This window comes from Capricornis sumatraensis, chromosome 8 (genome assembly GCF_032405125.1).
Source record: "Capricornis sumatraensis isolate serow.1 chromosome 8, serow.2, whole genome shotgun sequence".
In the NCBI taxonomy this organism is placed as follows: domain Eukaryota; kingdom Metazoa; phylum Chordata; class Mammalia; order Artiodactyla; family Bovidae; genus Capricornis; species Capricornis sumatraensis.
In genome coordinates, this window is record NC_091076.1 from 106130338 (window position 1) to 106146316 (window position 15979).

At 54.6% G+C, this 15979-nt stretch overlaps 2 protein-coding genes across 5 annotated transcripts in view; one reads left to right on the forward strand and one right to left on the reverse strand.

The window, feature by feature from the left end:
• TMEM104 (transmembrane protein 104) overlaps positions 1–9756 on the reverse strand; it is a 53670-nt gene extending 43914 nt beyond the window's left edge. For both annotated transcript variants that reach the window (XM_068977650.1, XM_068977649.1), the window contains exons 1-2: positions 9691–9756; positions 8774–8890 (exon numbers count right to left, since the gene is read on the reverse strand). In XM_068977650.1, coding sequence (XP_068833751.1) covers positions 8774–8818 — 45 coding nt within the window. In that variant the 5' untranslated portion in view covers positions 8819–8890; positions 9691–9756. The remainder of the gene's footprint in view (positions 1–8773; positions 8891–9690) is intronic.
• Positions 9757–10041: 285 nt separating this feature from the next.
• On the forward strand, positions 10042–15863 carry NAT9 (N-acetyltransferase 9). Of its 3 annotated transcripts, none has more exons than XM_068977012.1 (7): positions 10042–10079; positions 10691–10776; positions 11919–12028; positions 12573–12716; positions 13321–13380; positions 13531–13625; positions 13743–15863. In XM_068977012.1, the coding sequence occupies exons 2-7, from the start codon at positions 10700–10702 to the stop codon at positions 13875–13877; spliced, it is 621 nt and encodes a 206-aa protein (XP_068833113.1). In that variant the 5' UTR covers positions 10042–10079; positions 10691–10699; the 3' UTR covers positions 13878–15863. The 3 variants fall into 3 exon arrangements, with proteins under 3 accessions (XP_068833113.1, XP_068833112.1, XP_068833114.1); XM_068977011.1 differs by lacking the exon at positions 10042–10079 and adding an exon at positions 10098–10142 and having other exon boundaries at positions 10685–10776; XM_068977013.1 differs by lacking the exon at positions 10042–10079 and adding an exon at positions 10098–10142 and having other exon boundaries at positions 10685–10776; positions 13534–13625.
• Positions 15864–15979: the final 116 nt, after the last annotated feature.

The window sequence follows — 15979 nt, forward strand, 5'->3', positions numbered from 1 at the left end:
GCGACCCCATAGACAGCAGCCCACCAGGCTCCCCCGTCCCTGGGATTCTCCAGGCAAGAACACTGGAGTGGGTTGCCATGTCCTTCTCCAATGCATGAAAGAGAAAATTGAAAATGAAGTCACTCAGTCGTGTCCAACCCTCAGCAACCCCATAGACTGCAGCCTTCCAGGCTCCTTCATCCATGGGATTTTCCAGGGAGGAGTACTGGAGTGGGGTCCAGTCGCTAAGACTCCTCATTCCCAAGGCAGGGGCCCAGAGTCCATTCCTGGTCAGGGAACTAGCTCCCACCTGCTGCAACTAAGGTTCAAAGGCTGCAACTCAAGATTCCGAACGCCATAACTAATATCCGGTGCCGCCAAACAAACAAATAAATAATAAATAGCTTTTTAAAAAATTTTAAAAAGCAATTCTAACGCTGAGTCCTCTGACGGATGAGGGTCCCTTCCACTGTGGTCGGCGGCATCAGATTTTCTTTCCTCCTCCCGGTGGACTTGCGAGCATGTCCCACGAAAAGGCTCCAAACCTCAGGCTCCGAAACCCAGACCCAGGGCTCCCGTCTCTCTCAAGTGAAGGCTGTACCTCTAGCAATGCTACAGAGGTAACGGAGACCATCCCATGCACACTCCCCAAGCCTCACGCGTCCCTTTCTCTTCTCCCTGCACCAAGCAGCTTGCAGGACCTCAGTTCCCCAAGCAGGGAGCGACCCCTGGGCCTATGGCAGTGAAGCTGCAACCCCAGGGAATTCCCAAGCATCGCCCCTTCCGAACTCAAAAATTGGTGCCTCCTCCCTCCCCTCCTCAACCACCGCAATGAGAAGCCCGAGCACGGCAGCTAGAGTAGCCCCCGCTCCCCGAAACTGGAGAAGAGCCCACGCAGCAACGAAGACCCAGCGCAGCCAAAAGATGAGATAAAAGCAGCAGCAGCAGCTATATCCTCTGCCTCCATGTCCCACAGTTTGTGGTTTCCATCCCTAGAACTCTCTTGAAACTGCGTTCTTAAAAAATCACCAATGACCAAACAAAAAACAAACCAAAAGAGAAATATAATCACCAACGACCTCCTAACCCAACAGCTGTCAGTCTCTAACCTCTCTTACAGTGCTGACATTGGCAGTCTCTCTCTCTGTGTATCTCGTCCCCAGCAGCATCACTCGAGCCTACGGCTTTAATTATCCTGGGGACAGCAGAGGACGGCGGTTCTCTTAGTGCAAACCTTTCTGCCTGCGAGCCCCCTCCACCTAGACGCCCCAGAAGGGCCCCAGAACCGCCTTTCCCTCCATATCTCAGTGCTGGCGATTTTATTCCTAGGAGCCTTCACAAAAGCACTTGCAAAATTCTTTGGAACCGTCCCTCTGCCCTCAATCATCAGGCGAAGTGTACAGAACCGATGGAAAAACTGGACTCCAAGAACACGAATGACTTCCATGGGGCTGGGTGAACTGACGAGTAGGATGCTCAAGTGCGTGACTTCCTGACTAAAATAGGATTGACTGGGGAAGGCGGGAGCGGGCGGCCGACTTAGGAGGTCGGGCTGAACATACACATATAACTATCCATAAAAGAATCAACAAGCACCTACCACGCAGCACAGACTCTGTAGTGGGTACTGCTCTCTTTATAACTTAAATGAATCACTTCTGGCCTGAACTACAACAGCAGGTTCCTAACTGATCTCCCTACACCCCACTGAACCGTGTGCTGCATTCTAAATCAGAAACACTAAGTCAGGACCCATTCTCAGATGAGCCTCAGTCGGATTTAAAAGGAAGAAGAGAAGTAGGGAGTGTTGGTCACCATCCTGGGGCCTGTGACAGGGAGGCTGGAGGGGCCAGGCGGTGGTTAGGAAGGGAGACAGGCCTCGGGGCAGGAGTTGATTGGCCGTCGGAGTGCTGAACCAATGGGAGGGCGTCCTCTAGAGAGGACACAGCTCTGTCCAGGGCACCAAGCTCCTGCGCCTCCCACCCAGCCCCTCAACTCCCACCCACCATGGGACGGGGGGAGGCGGTGCCCACTCCAATGCTGCGCCCATTACAAGGCCCTTCCCAGTCTCCCAAGTCTTTCTTGCTCCCAGTTTCAAAGCCCTGGATTGAGAGCACTTCTGATGCCCTAGTTTGGGTTTTCGGTGTTGAGGTGTTTATCTTTCCCCTATTCTTACTAAGTCTGAGGCTTGCTCTGTCTCACTGCGTCTCTCTGCATTTCTCCGGGTGACTGGCAGATGGCCTTGAGATGGGAACCTTCGGTGGCCCTGGCTCAGTTCCCTCTGCCGTGAATCTGACGGTCTACGTCCCAGTCTCACTTTGATCCCGGAGGCAGATCCCAGTCCCGTGTTAAACGTCTCAGTCTCATCTCGATCCCTGGATGGATCCCAGAAATATCAAGAGAAGTTGAGCTGTCTTCCTCTGGCTCTCGACTGGATCACACCACCAGCACGAGGTGCTTCCCCTGCCGAGAGTCCTGGCCTAGGGAGACATTGCGAGAATAAATGTGAGGGTGTCAGCTAGCCTTCTGAATTGACTTTTCAAAGACGTGAGCGTCCTCAGGCTCATTTTGACTTTAGTGTGTCAGTCACTCAGGCATGTCCGACTTTTTGCAACCCCACGGACTGCAGTCTGCCAGGCTCCTCTGTCCATGGCATTTACCAGGCAAAAATATTGGAGTGGCTTGTCATTTCATTCTCCAAGGGATCTTCCAGACCCAGGGATTGAACTCGCATCTCTGGCATTTCCTACACTGGCAGGTGGAGTCTGTACCACTTCTAATTCCCTGACCAGGGATCAAACCTGTGCCCCCTGCAGTGGAAGCATGGAGTCTTAACCACTGGACCGCCAAGGATGTCCCCTGAATATCGCTTTTATAAGTGGTAACGCTTATGAAGAGCAGAACCTCATTTCTTTATGCAAAATGGCTCTGGTGATGGTTCTCCTGATAGAAGTTAAGAGAAGGCAAAGAGACCTAAGAGAGTGATGGTTTTCAGCCAGAAGTTTTATAGGAATGTGAATTCCCTGGTAGGCCAGTGATTCAGTTCAATTCAGTTCAGTCACTCAGTCGTGTCTGACTCTTTGCGACCCCCATGAATCGCAGCACGCCAGGCCTCCCTGTCCATCACCAACTCTCGGAGTCCACCCAAACCCATGTCCATTGAGTCATGATGCCATCCAGCGATCTCATCCTCTGTCACCCCCTTCTCCTCCTGCCCTCAATCTTTCCCAGCATCAGGGTCACTTCAAATGAGTCAGCTCTTCGCATGAGGTGGCCAAAGTATTGGAGTTTCAGCTTTAGCATCATTCCTTCCAATGAACACCCAGGACTGAATCTCCTTTAGGATGGTCTGGTTGGATCTCCTTGCAGTCCAAGGGACTCTCAAGAGTCTTCTCCAACACCACAGTTCAAAAGCATCAATTCTTCAGCACTCGGCTTTCTTCACAGTCCAACTCTCACATCCATACATGACCACTGGAAAAACCACAGCCTTGACTAGACGGACCTTTGTTGGCAAAGTAATGCCTCTCTCTGCTTTTGAATGTGCTATCTAGGTTGGTCATAACTTTCCTTCCAAGGAGTAAGAGTCTTTTAATTTCATGGCTGCAATCACCATCTGCAGTGATTTTGGAGCCCAGAAAAATAAAGTCAGCCACTGTTTCCACTGTTTCCCCATCTATTAGCCATGAAGTGATGGGACTGGATGCCATGATCTTAGTTTTCTGAATGTTGAGCTTTAAGCCAGCATTTTTACTCTCCACTTTCACTTTCATCAAGAGGGTCTTTAGTTCCTCTTCACTTTCTGCCATAAGGGTGGTGTCATCTGCATATCTGAGGTTATTGATATTTCTCCCAGCAATCTTGACTCCAGCTTGTGCTTCTTCCAGCCCAGCGTTTCTCATGATGTACTCTGCATATACATTAAACAAGCAGGGTGACAATATACAGCCTTGACGTACTCCTTTTCCTATCTGGAACCAGTCTGTTGTTCCATGTCCAGTTCTAACTGTTGCTTCCTGACCTGCATACAGGTTTCTCAAGAGGCAGGTCAGTTGGTCTGGTATTCCCATCTCTTGAAGAATTTTCCACAGTTTATTGTGATCCACACAGTCAAAGGCTTTGGTATAGTCAACAAAGCAGAAATAGATGTTTTTCTGGAACTCTTTGGCTTTTTCCATGATCCAACGGATGTTGGCAATTTGATCTCTGGTTCCTCTGCCTTTTCTAAAACCAGCTTGAACATCTCGAAGTTCACGGTGCACATATTGCTGAAGCCTGGCTTGGAGAATTTTGAGCATTACTTTACTAGCGTGTGAGATGAGTGCAATTGTGCAGTAGTTTGAGCATTCTTTGGCATTGCCTTTCTTTGGGATTGGAATGAAAACTGACCTTTTCCAGTCCTGTGGCCACTGCTGAGTTTTCCAAATTTGCTGACATATTGAGTGCAGCACTTTCACAGCAAAATCTTCCAGGATTTGAAATAGCTCAACTGGAATTCCATCACCTCCCTTAGCTTTGTTTGTAGTGGTGCTTCCTAAAGCGCACTTCACATTCCAGGATGTCTGGCTCTAGGTGAGTGATCACACCATTGTGATTATCTGGGTCGTGAAGATCTTTTTTGTACAGTTCTTCTGTGTATTCTTGCCACTTCTTCTTAATATCTTCTGCTTTTGTTAGGTCCCTACCATTTCTGTCCTTTATTGAGCCCATCTTTGCATGAAATGTTTCCTTGTTATCTCTAATTTTCTTGAAAGTGAAAGTGAAGTTGCTCAGTTGTGTCTTACTCTTTGTGACCCCGTGGACTGTAACCTACCAGGCTCCTCCGTCCATGGGATTCTCCAGGCAAGAATACTCGAGTGGGTTGCCATTTCCTTCTCCAGGGGATCTTCCCGACCCAGGGATTGAACCTGGGTCTCCCGCCTTGCAGGCAAACACTTTAACCTCTGAGCCACCATCTTTCCCATTCTATTGTTTTCCTCTATTTCTTGGCATTGATCTCTGAGGAAGGCTTTCTTATCTCTCCTTGCTATTCTTTGGAACTCTGCATTCAAATGGGTATATCTTTCCTTTTCTCCTTTGCTTTTCACTTCCCTTCTTTTCACAGCTATTTGTAAGGCCTCCTCAGACAGCCATTTTGTTGTTTTGCATTTCTTTTTCTTGGGGATGGTCTTGATTCCCGTCTCCTGTACAATGTCATGAACCTCCATCCATAGTTCATCAGGCACTCTGTCTATCAGATCTAGTCCCTTATACCTATTTCTCACTTCCACTGTATAATCATAAGGGATTTGATTTAGGTCATACCTAGGACACCACATTTCCAATGCAGGGGGCACAGGTTCAATCCCTGGCTGGAAAACTAAGATCCAGCAAGCCATGACACAGCCCTTCCTTCCCCACTCCCAAAAAAACTTTCATGGGGAAATTAAGTACAAAAGGCATTTGTGAATTCAAGGATGGCTGAAGGTGTTGGGATGTAAAAGTCAGGTGTCTACTGTCAAGCAAGGTTTCTCAGAGCATTGCTGATACTTGGCGCCAGATTATTCCTTGTCGTGGGGGCTTGTTCTGTGCATTGTCGGGGTGTTTAGCAGCATCCCTGGCCTTTAGCTACTAGACTCCAGTAGCCCCCACCTCGGCCCTGTGTTGTGACAGTGATGGGGTCTCCGGACACTGCTAGATGTCCCCTGGTAGGCAAGACAGCCGCTAGCTGAGAACCACTGCTGATAAACGCATAGTGAAATAAACACACTCCCAAAAGAAGCTTCAAATAGATCTCAGTGAAAAAGACCCTTTAAGACCTTGACAAAGAAGTTAATTAGTGATCGACTGTTGGCAGTTAGGAGCAGAAATGGGTAATCCCATTTGTCTTGGGTTGTTGCTATTTTTCAGTTTGAGGCTAGTATTCTGGGCCTGGGGGTAGCCGGCGGGGGGAACCATATAGGAAAATGTATGGTGTCTCCACCTTCCTGGCCAGAGTTAAAACCTCTTTACTTTCTGTCAAGGGGCTTAGAAAGGACCAATCTCAAGGAGCAGAACAAACAGGCAAGGAGCAAACCTGAGCTGAGCCCCAGGTCGGGTGGAAGGCAGTTGTGAGGCAGGAGGAAGCTGGTGTGTGTGGGGGGTCCCCTGTTCTGCTGGTTGGTGACTGTTCTGTGGGGACAGCCTCCAGGGAGGCAAGACAGAAAGTACAGGAGTAGGGTCTCAGTGGAGCGGCCCTGCAGACCGAGCTTCCTCCCGTTCTTGAGTCTTCCCTGTGGCTGACCCGGGGACCCGCTGCCCCCCACCACTCTCTAGGGGTTTGGCGCAGCTTTCCTGCACGAGGTCGGCGTTACTGGCATCTTTCAACGGCTTCCCCAATGACAGTTGTCACAGGAAACAGAAGGTGGTGGAGATGGGGAAGCAACAACTCGGGTTTCAGGCCGCAAAACAAGCCCTCTTTCCTTCGAAAGCACCGTCACCCATCTTTGGCAAGACAGGCTGGCGGGGGGTGGCCTCAGCAGCTGCCTCTCTGTGAGCGGGGACCCCCTTCTTCCTCTATTTTGACCACAGGATCCCTTCAGTCCCGTGCCACTTGTGGTCCCCATACATGGGGACACAGACAAGCCTGTTCTGAGGTCACCTATGAGGGCGAGGTGCACAGGCCTGAACCATGCTCCTGTGACCCCCACTATCCTCGAGAGGGCTCATCATCTGAGCCCCCTGCAAGGCTCATCACACGTCGGTTATGCAGAAGAACGCAGGCGAAGGCAAAAACTCCTGACACCCGTGAGTGGCAGGATCTCACAACAGGCACAGAAAGGTAGGGAGCGGCTTGGGGCTGGGGACGTACCACTCAGCGTCAGGCTCTCCCAAGGCAGCCAGCGCGGTTCTGCCTATGGTCTGCTGAGCAGGGGAATTCAGCTGCAGAGGAAAGCAGTGCCTGCAGTCAAGTCTCTTCCGCAGTCCCTCTGGGCTCAGTGCGGGGAGGTGGGGGGTGCATCTCCAACCCTCCTGGTCTCCCAGGGGATCAAGAATCATTCTCGCAGGACGGCAGTTAGGGAAACCTCAGGCAGGAGGCGTGTCCTCCGCTCAAACCCTGACCACTAACTCCTGCTTACTGCCACCTCACCCTCAGTACCATCCACCTTCCCCTGCCTCTCTCTTCACCAGCACGATTGGAGAACATGAGCCGCTGTTTATGGCCAATACCCAGGGGAGGCCCTTGAATGCAGACCTTGAACAACACCCAACACATAGGAGATGGAGGGAAAGAGTTTTAAAAAGCGGAATTTGCGGAGGCCTTTAAGTCTCACTGCCCCATTTCCTGTGGGCACATGCTGACGTGTGAAATGATTACTGAACAGCTGGAGCCCAAGGAAACTGGGCATATCAAAGGCTCTCCTTCCCAAGGCTCAGCTACAGAAATAACTCATTTCCTCACCTCTAAGCTTACAGATGTCGGAAGATGACACAGGAGCCCTGGTGACGTTTATATACAGTGTGGATATGTCATTGCTGATACCCAGAGGAGGCTGTGGCTGTTACATAATTCCACAGATGAAAGGAGCATAATCTGATGCATTTCAAGGTTCAAGAAAGACTAACCTGATCAGTTATGAGGGGAAGGGGCTTCCCTGGTGGCTGAGGGGTAAAGGATCTGCCTGCTGATGTAGGAGACGAGGGTTTGATCCCTGATCTGGGAAGATCCCACATGCCCTGGAGCAGCTAAGCCAGTGACCCACAGCTACTGAGTCTGTGCTCTAGATCCTGGGAGCCGCAACTACTGAAGCTCACGCTCCTAGAGCCTGCACTCCACTGCAACAAGAGAAGTCACTGCAACGAGACGTCCAAGCGCTGCAATTAGAGAGCAGCCCCTCGCTGGTCACAACTAGAGAAACGCCCATGTAGCAATGAAGATCCAACACAGCCAAAAAAAAAAAAAATTACGAGGTGAAGAAGGGGCCCTTGGAGTCACACACGAATGGCACAGCACCTCGCTGTGAGGGTTTTTGTCAGCTCTTCTCAGAGGTGGATCCTTATCCATCACATCACAACTTAGCAGAGACAGAGGAGCATAGATCCCCAGGGAAGTGCAAAGCAGGGCAGCTGTACTTTCAGGAAAGAGGACTTCGCTACTTAAGGCAGTGCTGCCTTTTCCTGGGATACTTAGCAGCCCTGGAATACCTGGCAACAACATGAATCAATCATTTGATTATTCCCATCCTCCAGTCCTTCAACTATTCACCCAGGCAAGAGGACTCCGTGATGGAACCATGACCAATCTTTTATAACACAACGAAGATAAACTGAGTGTATGTGAGGGTAACGCAGACGCACAACAGTGAGAAATCCATCATTGTAATTGTTCTAATTATAGGTTCCAGCAAACCACAACTGGAGGTCTCCGCATGCTTTCTCTGCCTCTTACGTCATCCAAGACTATAAAAGTTGTGCAACATAAAGTTCAGGTAAGAAGTGAAGTGGTTTCAAACCGCTGAGTGGAGCAAAACCCATAGTCAACAGCCCCCATCCATATGAACTGACCTCACAGTTCGCAAGAGACAGCAGCCCTGAGATAAAAATAAGGGGCAAGCAAGTCCATTTTGTGTTCCTGACTGCTCTCTGAGAAACATGAAAAGAGTTAACAAATCTGACTCTCATCCTCTGTTCACCATGGCTTGCTGCTGACTTGGGTTCCCAGACCCCAGCCGTGAAAGCCGCTGGGCTCACAAGCACAGTCCAGAGGAAGCAGTGTGCTTCTCTAGCAGCCAAGGGCACCGATGTGGGCAAGTTAGGCCCCCAAAGTGAAACTCACGTAGGGAGAATAGAGCTCCCCGGTCTCCGTGATTTCGCCTGCCATTTCCCAAAGTGAGGAAGGGTCCCTCGGGGGTCAACGTTTCTTCCTCGCTAGGGCGGCAGCTGCTGCGGCTCCCTGGAAAAAGAACAGACTTCAGCTTTCTCATGGACCTAGACAGCGGCTGGGGATGTCTGCAGGGCTACCCCCTCCCCATCCTTTAATCAGATGCTTAAGGCCTCAGGGGCTTCCTGGGTGGCTCAGACAGTAAAGAATCTGCCTGCAATGCAAGAGACATGGGTTCAATCCCTGGGCTGGGAAGATCCCCTAGAGAAGGGAATGGCAACCCACTCCAGGATTGTTGCCTGGAAAATCCTATGGACAGAGGAGCCTGGCAGGGTACAGTCCGTGAAGTTGTAAAGAATCAGACGCAACTGAGCGACTGACACTTTATGGCCTCAACATCTGGCACCAGACAGCGGGGACAGAAGTATCTCCCTGTATGACGACACCTGGGTGGTCTCTTTCTACCTTTCCCTGGCTGTGCAGGGCATGTATTCATTGCCGCTCAGACTGCAAAGTGATTTAAGGGTCCTCGGATGCCACTAAGTCTCACCCAGCACAAGTGCCTCCTTAACACACTCTTGTTATCCCCATTCAATGCCAGCAACAGCCAGCTCACGATCGCAACAGGGCAGCCAAATAACTGTCTCCTCCGCCTGGGGCAAGGGGCTGGGGGCTTTCTGAGGTCACCACCTCCCAACCCAACTCCTTGTTCCAGAGCCCCGTCCAGGGCCTCCGCTCCATGTCCCCCAACCTGCCCTGGGGCTCTCGCTCCTCTCCGATCCTCTTCCCCATTTTCCTCCTCTCTCCTGAAGGAGCCCCGAGTTGGGCACGACCCAACCCCTCCCCGTCCCCCCAGCCTCTCGCCCCGACACCTGCAGCGAAGCCGGCTCCGGGCCGCCGCTGCCGCTGCCTGCGATCCCCGAGGCTGCGACCGGCGCCAGCTGTCCCGCACCAGCGCCTGCAGCGCGCATGCGTCCGCGCCGGGAGCCCACCTTTTCCGCGCGCGCCGCGGACGGGGCGCACGGCGCGGATTGGGCGCCTCGCGGGGGCGGGGCTGCGCGCGCGCCTCCGCGGCCGCCGTCTGCGGGGCGGAAGTGGTCGGGGCGCACGGCGCGGATTGGGCTCCTGACGGGGGCGGGGCTGCGCGCGCGCCTCGGCGGCCGCCTTCTACGGGACGAAAGTGGGCGGGGCGCGCGCCTACGCGCGTGAGCGAGGGCGGCCTTCGCCCCGGGGAAGGAAGCTGTGGGGCCGAGTGCGAAAGGTGGGCGCCTGCCCCGGCCAAGGAGCGGCTGTGGATTTGGCCGTCCCCGGGATCCCAATGGCGGTGGGGCTCGAGAAGCGTAGCCTGTAGCCCCTCACAAAGGGCAGGCGATCGAGGCCTTCCGCCCGCCTCCCTCGAAAGGGGCCCAGGATGGGGCCCGGATGGCTCACGAGAGCCCCGCGTGTGGGGGGCGGTTCTCTGGGAAAAGGGGTTGGAAACAGGTTTAAGACGCGGCGGAAAATTAACCGTCTGGGGCGGCGTCTTAGGACTGGGGCAAGTGATGGGATAAAGTTGGTGCAAGTTTCGGTGATAAATCTTCAGGCTTGGGTGTGAGGCCTTCTGGGTGATGGGGTGGAAGGGATAGCCCATGCTTGAAGGCTCCTTGAGATGCGAGTCCAGGATTGTTTAATTATCTTTCACCAGCCCGGTTCCCCTCCTTGCAAGGGGTTTAAAGGCCGTGTTCTCTGAAGGGTTTGTGAAGGAAGAAGGATGGCGGCTCTCTTCTGACAACTTAACCCCTGGAGGCGTTTAGCGAATTGAGAGCCCAGGTTCCCACCCTAAGTGGGAGGAAACTCAGGTGCTGAAATCTTTGCCCTCCCCGCTAGCTGCAGGCTGCTACCATGAGGCTGAATCAGAACATCTTGCTGCTGGGGAAGAAGGTGGCGCTGGTCCCCTACACCTCAGAGCATGTGCCCAGGTAACTACTCTCCTGACATGGGCTGCAAGCCAGCTCTCCGGTGCAGCGAGGAGGGTCAGCCTGTCTTAGCCCAAATCTCAGAGGCTGTTTTTCTCTGAGGAGGAGAAACATTGGTGTGAGAAGTCATTGCAAATAGGAAAAAGTGAAAACTGAAGCAAAGGGCAGTGACCTCCCTGGCGGAAGTCACCGGTCCCCCTATTTCCCCCTTTCACCCCGCCCTTCAGCTTCCTTTTTGACCTTTCAGCAAGGAATTCCTTTCTGTAAACCTCATGTGGGTAAGGAAGAAAAGGTATTGTCTTCTCTCCTGGTTATAAAAGAGTGCCGCACCCCTGGTGCCAGTAAATAGGCTCAGTTCTTGGAGACTGAATGCTGCTGCTGCTAAGTTGCTTCAGTTGTGTCCGACTCTGCGACCCCATAGACGGCAGCCCACCAGGCTCCGCTGTCCCTGGGATTCTCCAGGCAAGAACACTGGAGGGGGTTGCTATTTCCTTCTCTGCATGAAAGTGAAAAGTGAAAGTGAAAGTGAAGGCGCTCAGTCGTGTCTGACTGTTCGTGACCCCATGGACTGCAGCCTACCAGGCTCCTCCGTCCATGGAATTTTCCAGGCAAAGAGTACTGGAGTGGGGTGCCATTGAAACTGAGCCGATGGGTTGTTGTGAGATCTGTTGTTTGGGACGGCCAGGACTGAGTCTCAGGGTGGGGCTCCTGCGGTGGCAGTTGGCGAATGTCTGGTAGAGGGGCTGGTGGTGCTGTAGGCGTGTATTCCCTGCTTGTAGTTTTCCTTTGGGGGGTTTCTGGCACTCCGCCTTTGTGGAGATCTGTCCAGCCTTCTTTGCTGAGTTTGGCTTGCCATTACATCTCAGGAATTTGAGGAATGTTTAGTTTCCGACTGCTCCTCCGCACTGACCCCTGAGACAGGAGAGGAGGCCGGACAGATAGGACTGGCTCCTGCTGTCTCTGGCTACTGGGCCCGTGGCCTTCTGCCATAGGAGCCATTATAACCCTTTCTTGGGTCTTCTCTGGCCCTCTGTTAGCCCTAGGGGTTTGCCTCTCAAGCATCCGTTTCTTCATCTCATAAAATGTTAAGACTTAGGCTTCTGAATGGGTCCTGCTTGCTGAAGGCTGCCCCTCCGCCCCTGTAGGTACCACGAGTGGATGAAATCAGAGGAGCTGCGGCGTTTGACGGCCTCGGAGCCGCTGACCCTGGAGCAGGAGTACGCGATGCAGCGCAGCTGGCGGGAAGACGTGGACAGTGAGCGGCGGAGGAGGCCTGCGCCGGGCTGGTTGTGGGAGGGCTGATTCCAGAGGCTGTCCTGGGTTCCCTTCCTTTCCCATTCCCCGCTGGCCCCCTAGAAAGGTTGCAAAAAAAAGCACTTTGTGGAAAGCCGGGGAGGTGCCTGAAACCCTGAGACTGGGACGCCCCCTGAAGCCAGACCCCGAGGGTGGGGGCTGGTGCTTCTGCTCTCTTCCCCACTCACTGCACCGGGCCTGGAGGGATTTAGAGAAAGGAAAGCTTGTGGGGCTCTGGCTGTAAATCAGGCCGCTCCCCCTCGTGCCCCTTGCTGCAAGCCCAGTGCGGCCTTTGTGTCGCATCCCCCTCTGAGAATGCAGTCGCTGTTTGCAGAAGGCCACTGTTTCCTGAAGGAGGCCACTTTCGGGCTTTGTAATCAGCGGGAGGAAGCGCCAGCTCCCCTTTTCTGCCAGACTCAGACAGGGCTAGTTCTCTGGCTCAGGTAGGAAGACTGGCCTATTCCCTCCTGTGGGAAGAAGGTGACAACCCCATCCCCCCTTCTCAGAGTGTACCTTCATTGTGCTGGATGCAGAGAAGTGGCAGGCCCAGTCGGGCACCAGCGAAGAGAGCTGCATGGCGGGAGATGTGAACCTGTTCCTCACGGATCTCGGGGACCCCTCCTTGGGGGAGATCGAGGTCATGATTGCAGGTTCGTTCCACCTGACCCTGCCCTCCTTTCCCTCTGGCCCTCAGATCCACTGAACCTAAAGCTGCCGAAAGAGCTCGGTACAAGGCCCTGGCCTTGGTGAGCCCAGCACCTGGCTGGGCAGACCACCACTTGGCACCCTGTTAGGCTCACCACCACCTGGCACCCTGTTAGCCACGCGGCTCACCCTCGGTGGTTCGTTTTATTCCCATCTCATGCGTGGGTGTGAACTTAACCTTTGGTTTTAGGATTTGCAGGCTGCAGTCTGCCCCATCTTTGAGGTGGACTGGGGACCCCCCAAAATCAGTGCTCTTCCCTGGAGCATCTTCCTATGCTGTGTGAGGAGCCCCCCGTTTCTGTGTCCATCGTGGTCCTCAGCCTCTTTCTAAAGGGCTGTGCGTATGTGCTCGTGGGGCAGCACACTGAGCTGAAGGGGTCAGTTTTGGGGTCAGGTTGCTGAGTGTTGCTCATCTGTGAAACCTTGGGCGAGTCGTTTAACTTCTCTGGGCCTCTGTCTCTTCATCTGCAGAATGGTACCCGTATTTGCAAGCTTCCTAGGGTTGTGAGCCGGGCATGCAGTGTCAGTGACTCTTGTCATTCCTCCTAGAGCCCAGCTGCAGGGGCCAGGGCCTGGGGACGGAGGCCGTCCTTATGATGATGCTTTATGGTGAGGAGGGCTGGGCAGGCGGTCCCAGGGGAAGGAGAGGGGTGAGGGTGAACCTTCAGGCCCAGGGTTGGGGGCAGGTGGGGTAGAGGGTGCTGGGAGGAGGGGGGCGGGATTCATAGTGCGGCTTACCCTCTCTGATCCCTTCCGAAGGAGTGACCAGGCTAGGTCTGACCAAGTTTGAGGCTAAAATTGGGCAAGGAAATGAACCGAGCATCCGGATGTTCCGAAAGCTTCACTTTGAACAGGTGAGGCTGGTGCTGGTGAGAGGGTGAGGCCTGGGTCTGGGCAGGGGGCCCGGTGGTGCTCGGACCTGGGTCTATAACTTAGCCGGCCCGGCCCTGCTCTGTCCCCGGCGCACGTAGGTGGCTGTGAGCAGTGTCTTCCAGGAGGTGACGCTCAGACTGATGATGAGTGAGCCAGAGCGACAGTGGCTTCTAGAGCAGACCAGCTACGTGCAAGAAAAGCCCTACAGAGAGGGGGTGTCGGAGCCTTGCTGACAGCCGCTGTGTGGAAGGCCTCCCCGTGATGATGGGCGTGGAAGCCTGGAGCTCTGCTGACAGCTGCCACGAGGACAGGCCTCCCCGTGCGGATGGGCGTGGAAGCCCGGAGCCCTGCTGCAGGTGAATGGATGGAGCCTGGGGCGCAGGGTGCGCTGGCCCCACTCCAGGCTGGGAATCTCCTTGTGGGGCCCTTCAGACTCTGGGCCGGACTCGGCCTTGGCCTGCCTCTGGCTGGCTGCTGTGGCTGGGCTATTCCAGGGTCAGCCCGTCCTGCCAAACCTGGACTCAGACTGTTGTGGATGGCCCGAGTCCACAGGCGGAGGAGGCAGGTAGAGGCGGCCTTGGGGACCAGAGGGGCCTACGACCTGGCAGGGCCTCCCTTTTCCCCGGAGGGGCCACCCAGGTTCCGGCCGGAAGTAAAGCGCACTGCATCCGGCTGGCCCTGTTCCCTCACTGGGCTGACGGTGTGGGGGTTTGGTGCTCAGTCGTTCTGCAGAAGCAGGAGGGTGTGACCCCGGGAGGTTTGGAACGGAAAGAGGGAAAGTGGTGGGGGTCCTGGTCTTTGGAGCCAGTTTTGAGGGCGGAGTAAGTTAGTTCTGGACACAGCTCCACGTGGCTGGAGCACCCCCCGCTGGCTGCAGGAGGAAGCGGAGGCCCCCCAGGCTTTGGCCTCCTGAAGGCACTTCACTCTCCCGGCCTCATCCCGCGGCCCCGGGAGCAGCTCCACCTGCCTAGGCCACGAGGGGGTGCCCGCGGCACAGACCTCAGATGGCCGGGCTGCGTGGCAACCAGCGCTTAACTGGCAGCCGGGCACCTCAGAGCCAGCGGGACAGCCTTTGACGTCTGTCTCTCATCACGCCCTGTCGTAACCTGGTGGCATGCTTTCAAAACACAGTTGGAGAAGAGACCTTTGAGGGCACCTAGGGTATTTTCGTGGAGAAGGAAATGGCAACCCACTCCAGTAATCTTGCCTGGGAAATCCTATGGACAGAGGAGCCTGGCGGGCAGAGTCAGACGCGACTGAGGGAGGGGCAGGCGCTTGCTAGAGGCCCCAGAGCTTTTGATGGCAGAGCCAGCACTGTGGCTGAGGACTCCTGGCTCCCAGGCCTCTCTCAGCAGATAGGAGCGCGGAAAACTAGAGCCTAGAATACGCCTGAGGGCTTTCCTGCCATAGCAGGGGACGTGGGTTCCACCCCTGGTCTGGGAAGACCGCACGTGGCAGAGCAGCTGAGCCCATGCATCACAGCCACTGGGCCGGGGCTCTCGAGCCCGGGAGCTGAAGTACTGAGGTCTGTGGGCACCAGAGCCTGTGCTCCCCAACGAGAGGAGCCACCGCGGTGAGAAGCTCACGCTCCCCTAAAGAGCAGCCCCTGCTCGCCAAAGCTAGAGAAAAGCCCCCGTCGCATGAAGACCCTGCACAACCATAAATAAAATCATTAAAGAAACATGCCTGAACCTAACACACAAACTGCTTGCTGAGGTCCCAGGCCCCTCAGTGACAGTTGCCTCTGAGCCACCTGTTCCTTTCACCTGTGCCAGCTTAATCAGAGTCAAAAGTCCTTAGGGCATCCCCACCCAGCAGGTGAGGTAGGGAGGGCCTGGTGGGGCCGGCACACCTGCGGGGACCTCCATCAGAGGTCAGAGGGTGGGGGCAAGGGTGAGTAGGGTCAGGCCAGGGCCAGGCTAACTGCTGCAGTTGGTGCCGTGATAAGGGTTTTGGAAGGTTTCTCTTTACCAGTGGTGGAATTCTAACCTTAACAGCTCTAGTGATGATCAGATAGTGACCTTCCCTGCTTGTTCTCAGTTCCAGGAGTCTGGCTTGAGTGGCCTCTGGGTGGGGTGGAGGACAGCCCATGAACTGGGCCCTGCAGGCCATGCTGGCAGCTGTCCAGGATGCCCTTGGGTCAGCAGCATAGAGACCCAGACCTCCCGTGTGGGAGCAGGGCCTTTCAGCCTTGGAACGTCCCCTCCACCCCACCTGCCACAACCATGTCCCAGGGCCCAGCAGGCCGGGTCTGTCCTCCGCATCCCCACAGTCAGGTCCACGGCCAGGTAAGATGAGAGTATCTGGTGGGGGCAGGGACACCAGCTTGGGCCAT

Excerpts from the sequence above, each read along its gene's own strand:
- NAT9 (XM_068977011.1), top strand. Across the intron at positions 13,381-13,530 it reads CCTTATGATGATGCTTTATG|GAGTGACCAGGCTAGGTCTG; the intron begins GTGAGGAGGGCT and ends TCCCTTCCGAAG. Across the intron at positions 13,626-13,742 it reads GAAAGCTTCACTTTGAACAG|GTGGCTGTGAGCAGTGTCTT; the intron begins GTGAGGCTGGTG and ends CGGCGCACGTAG.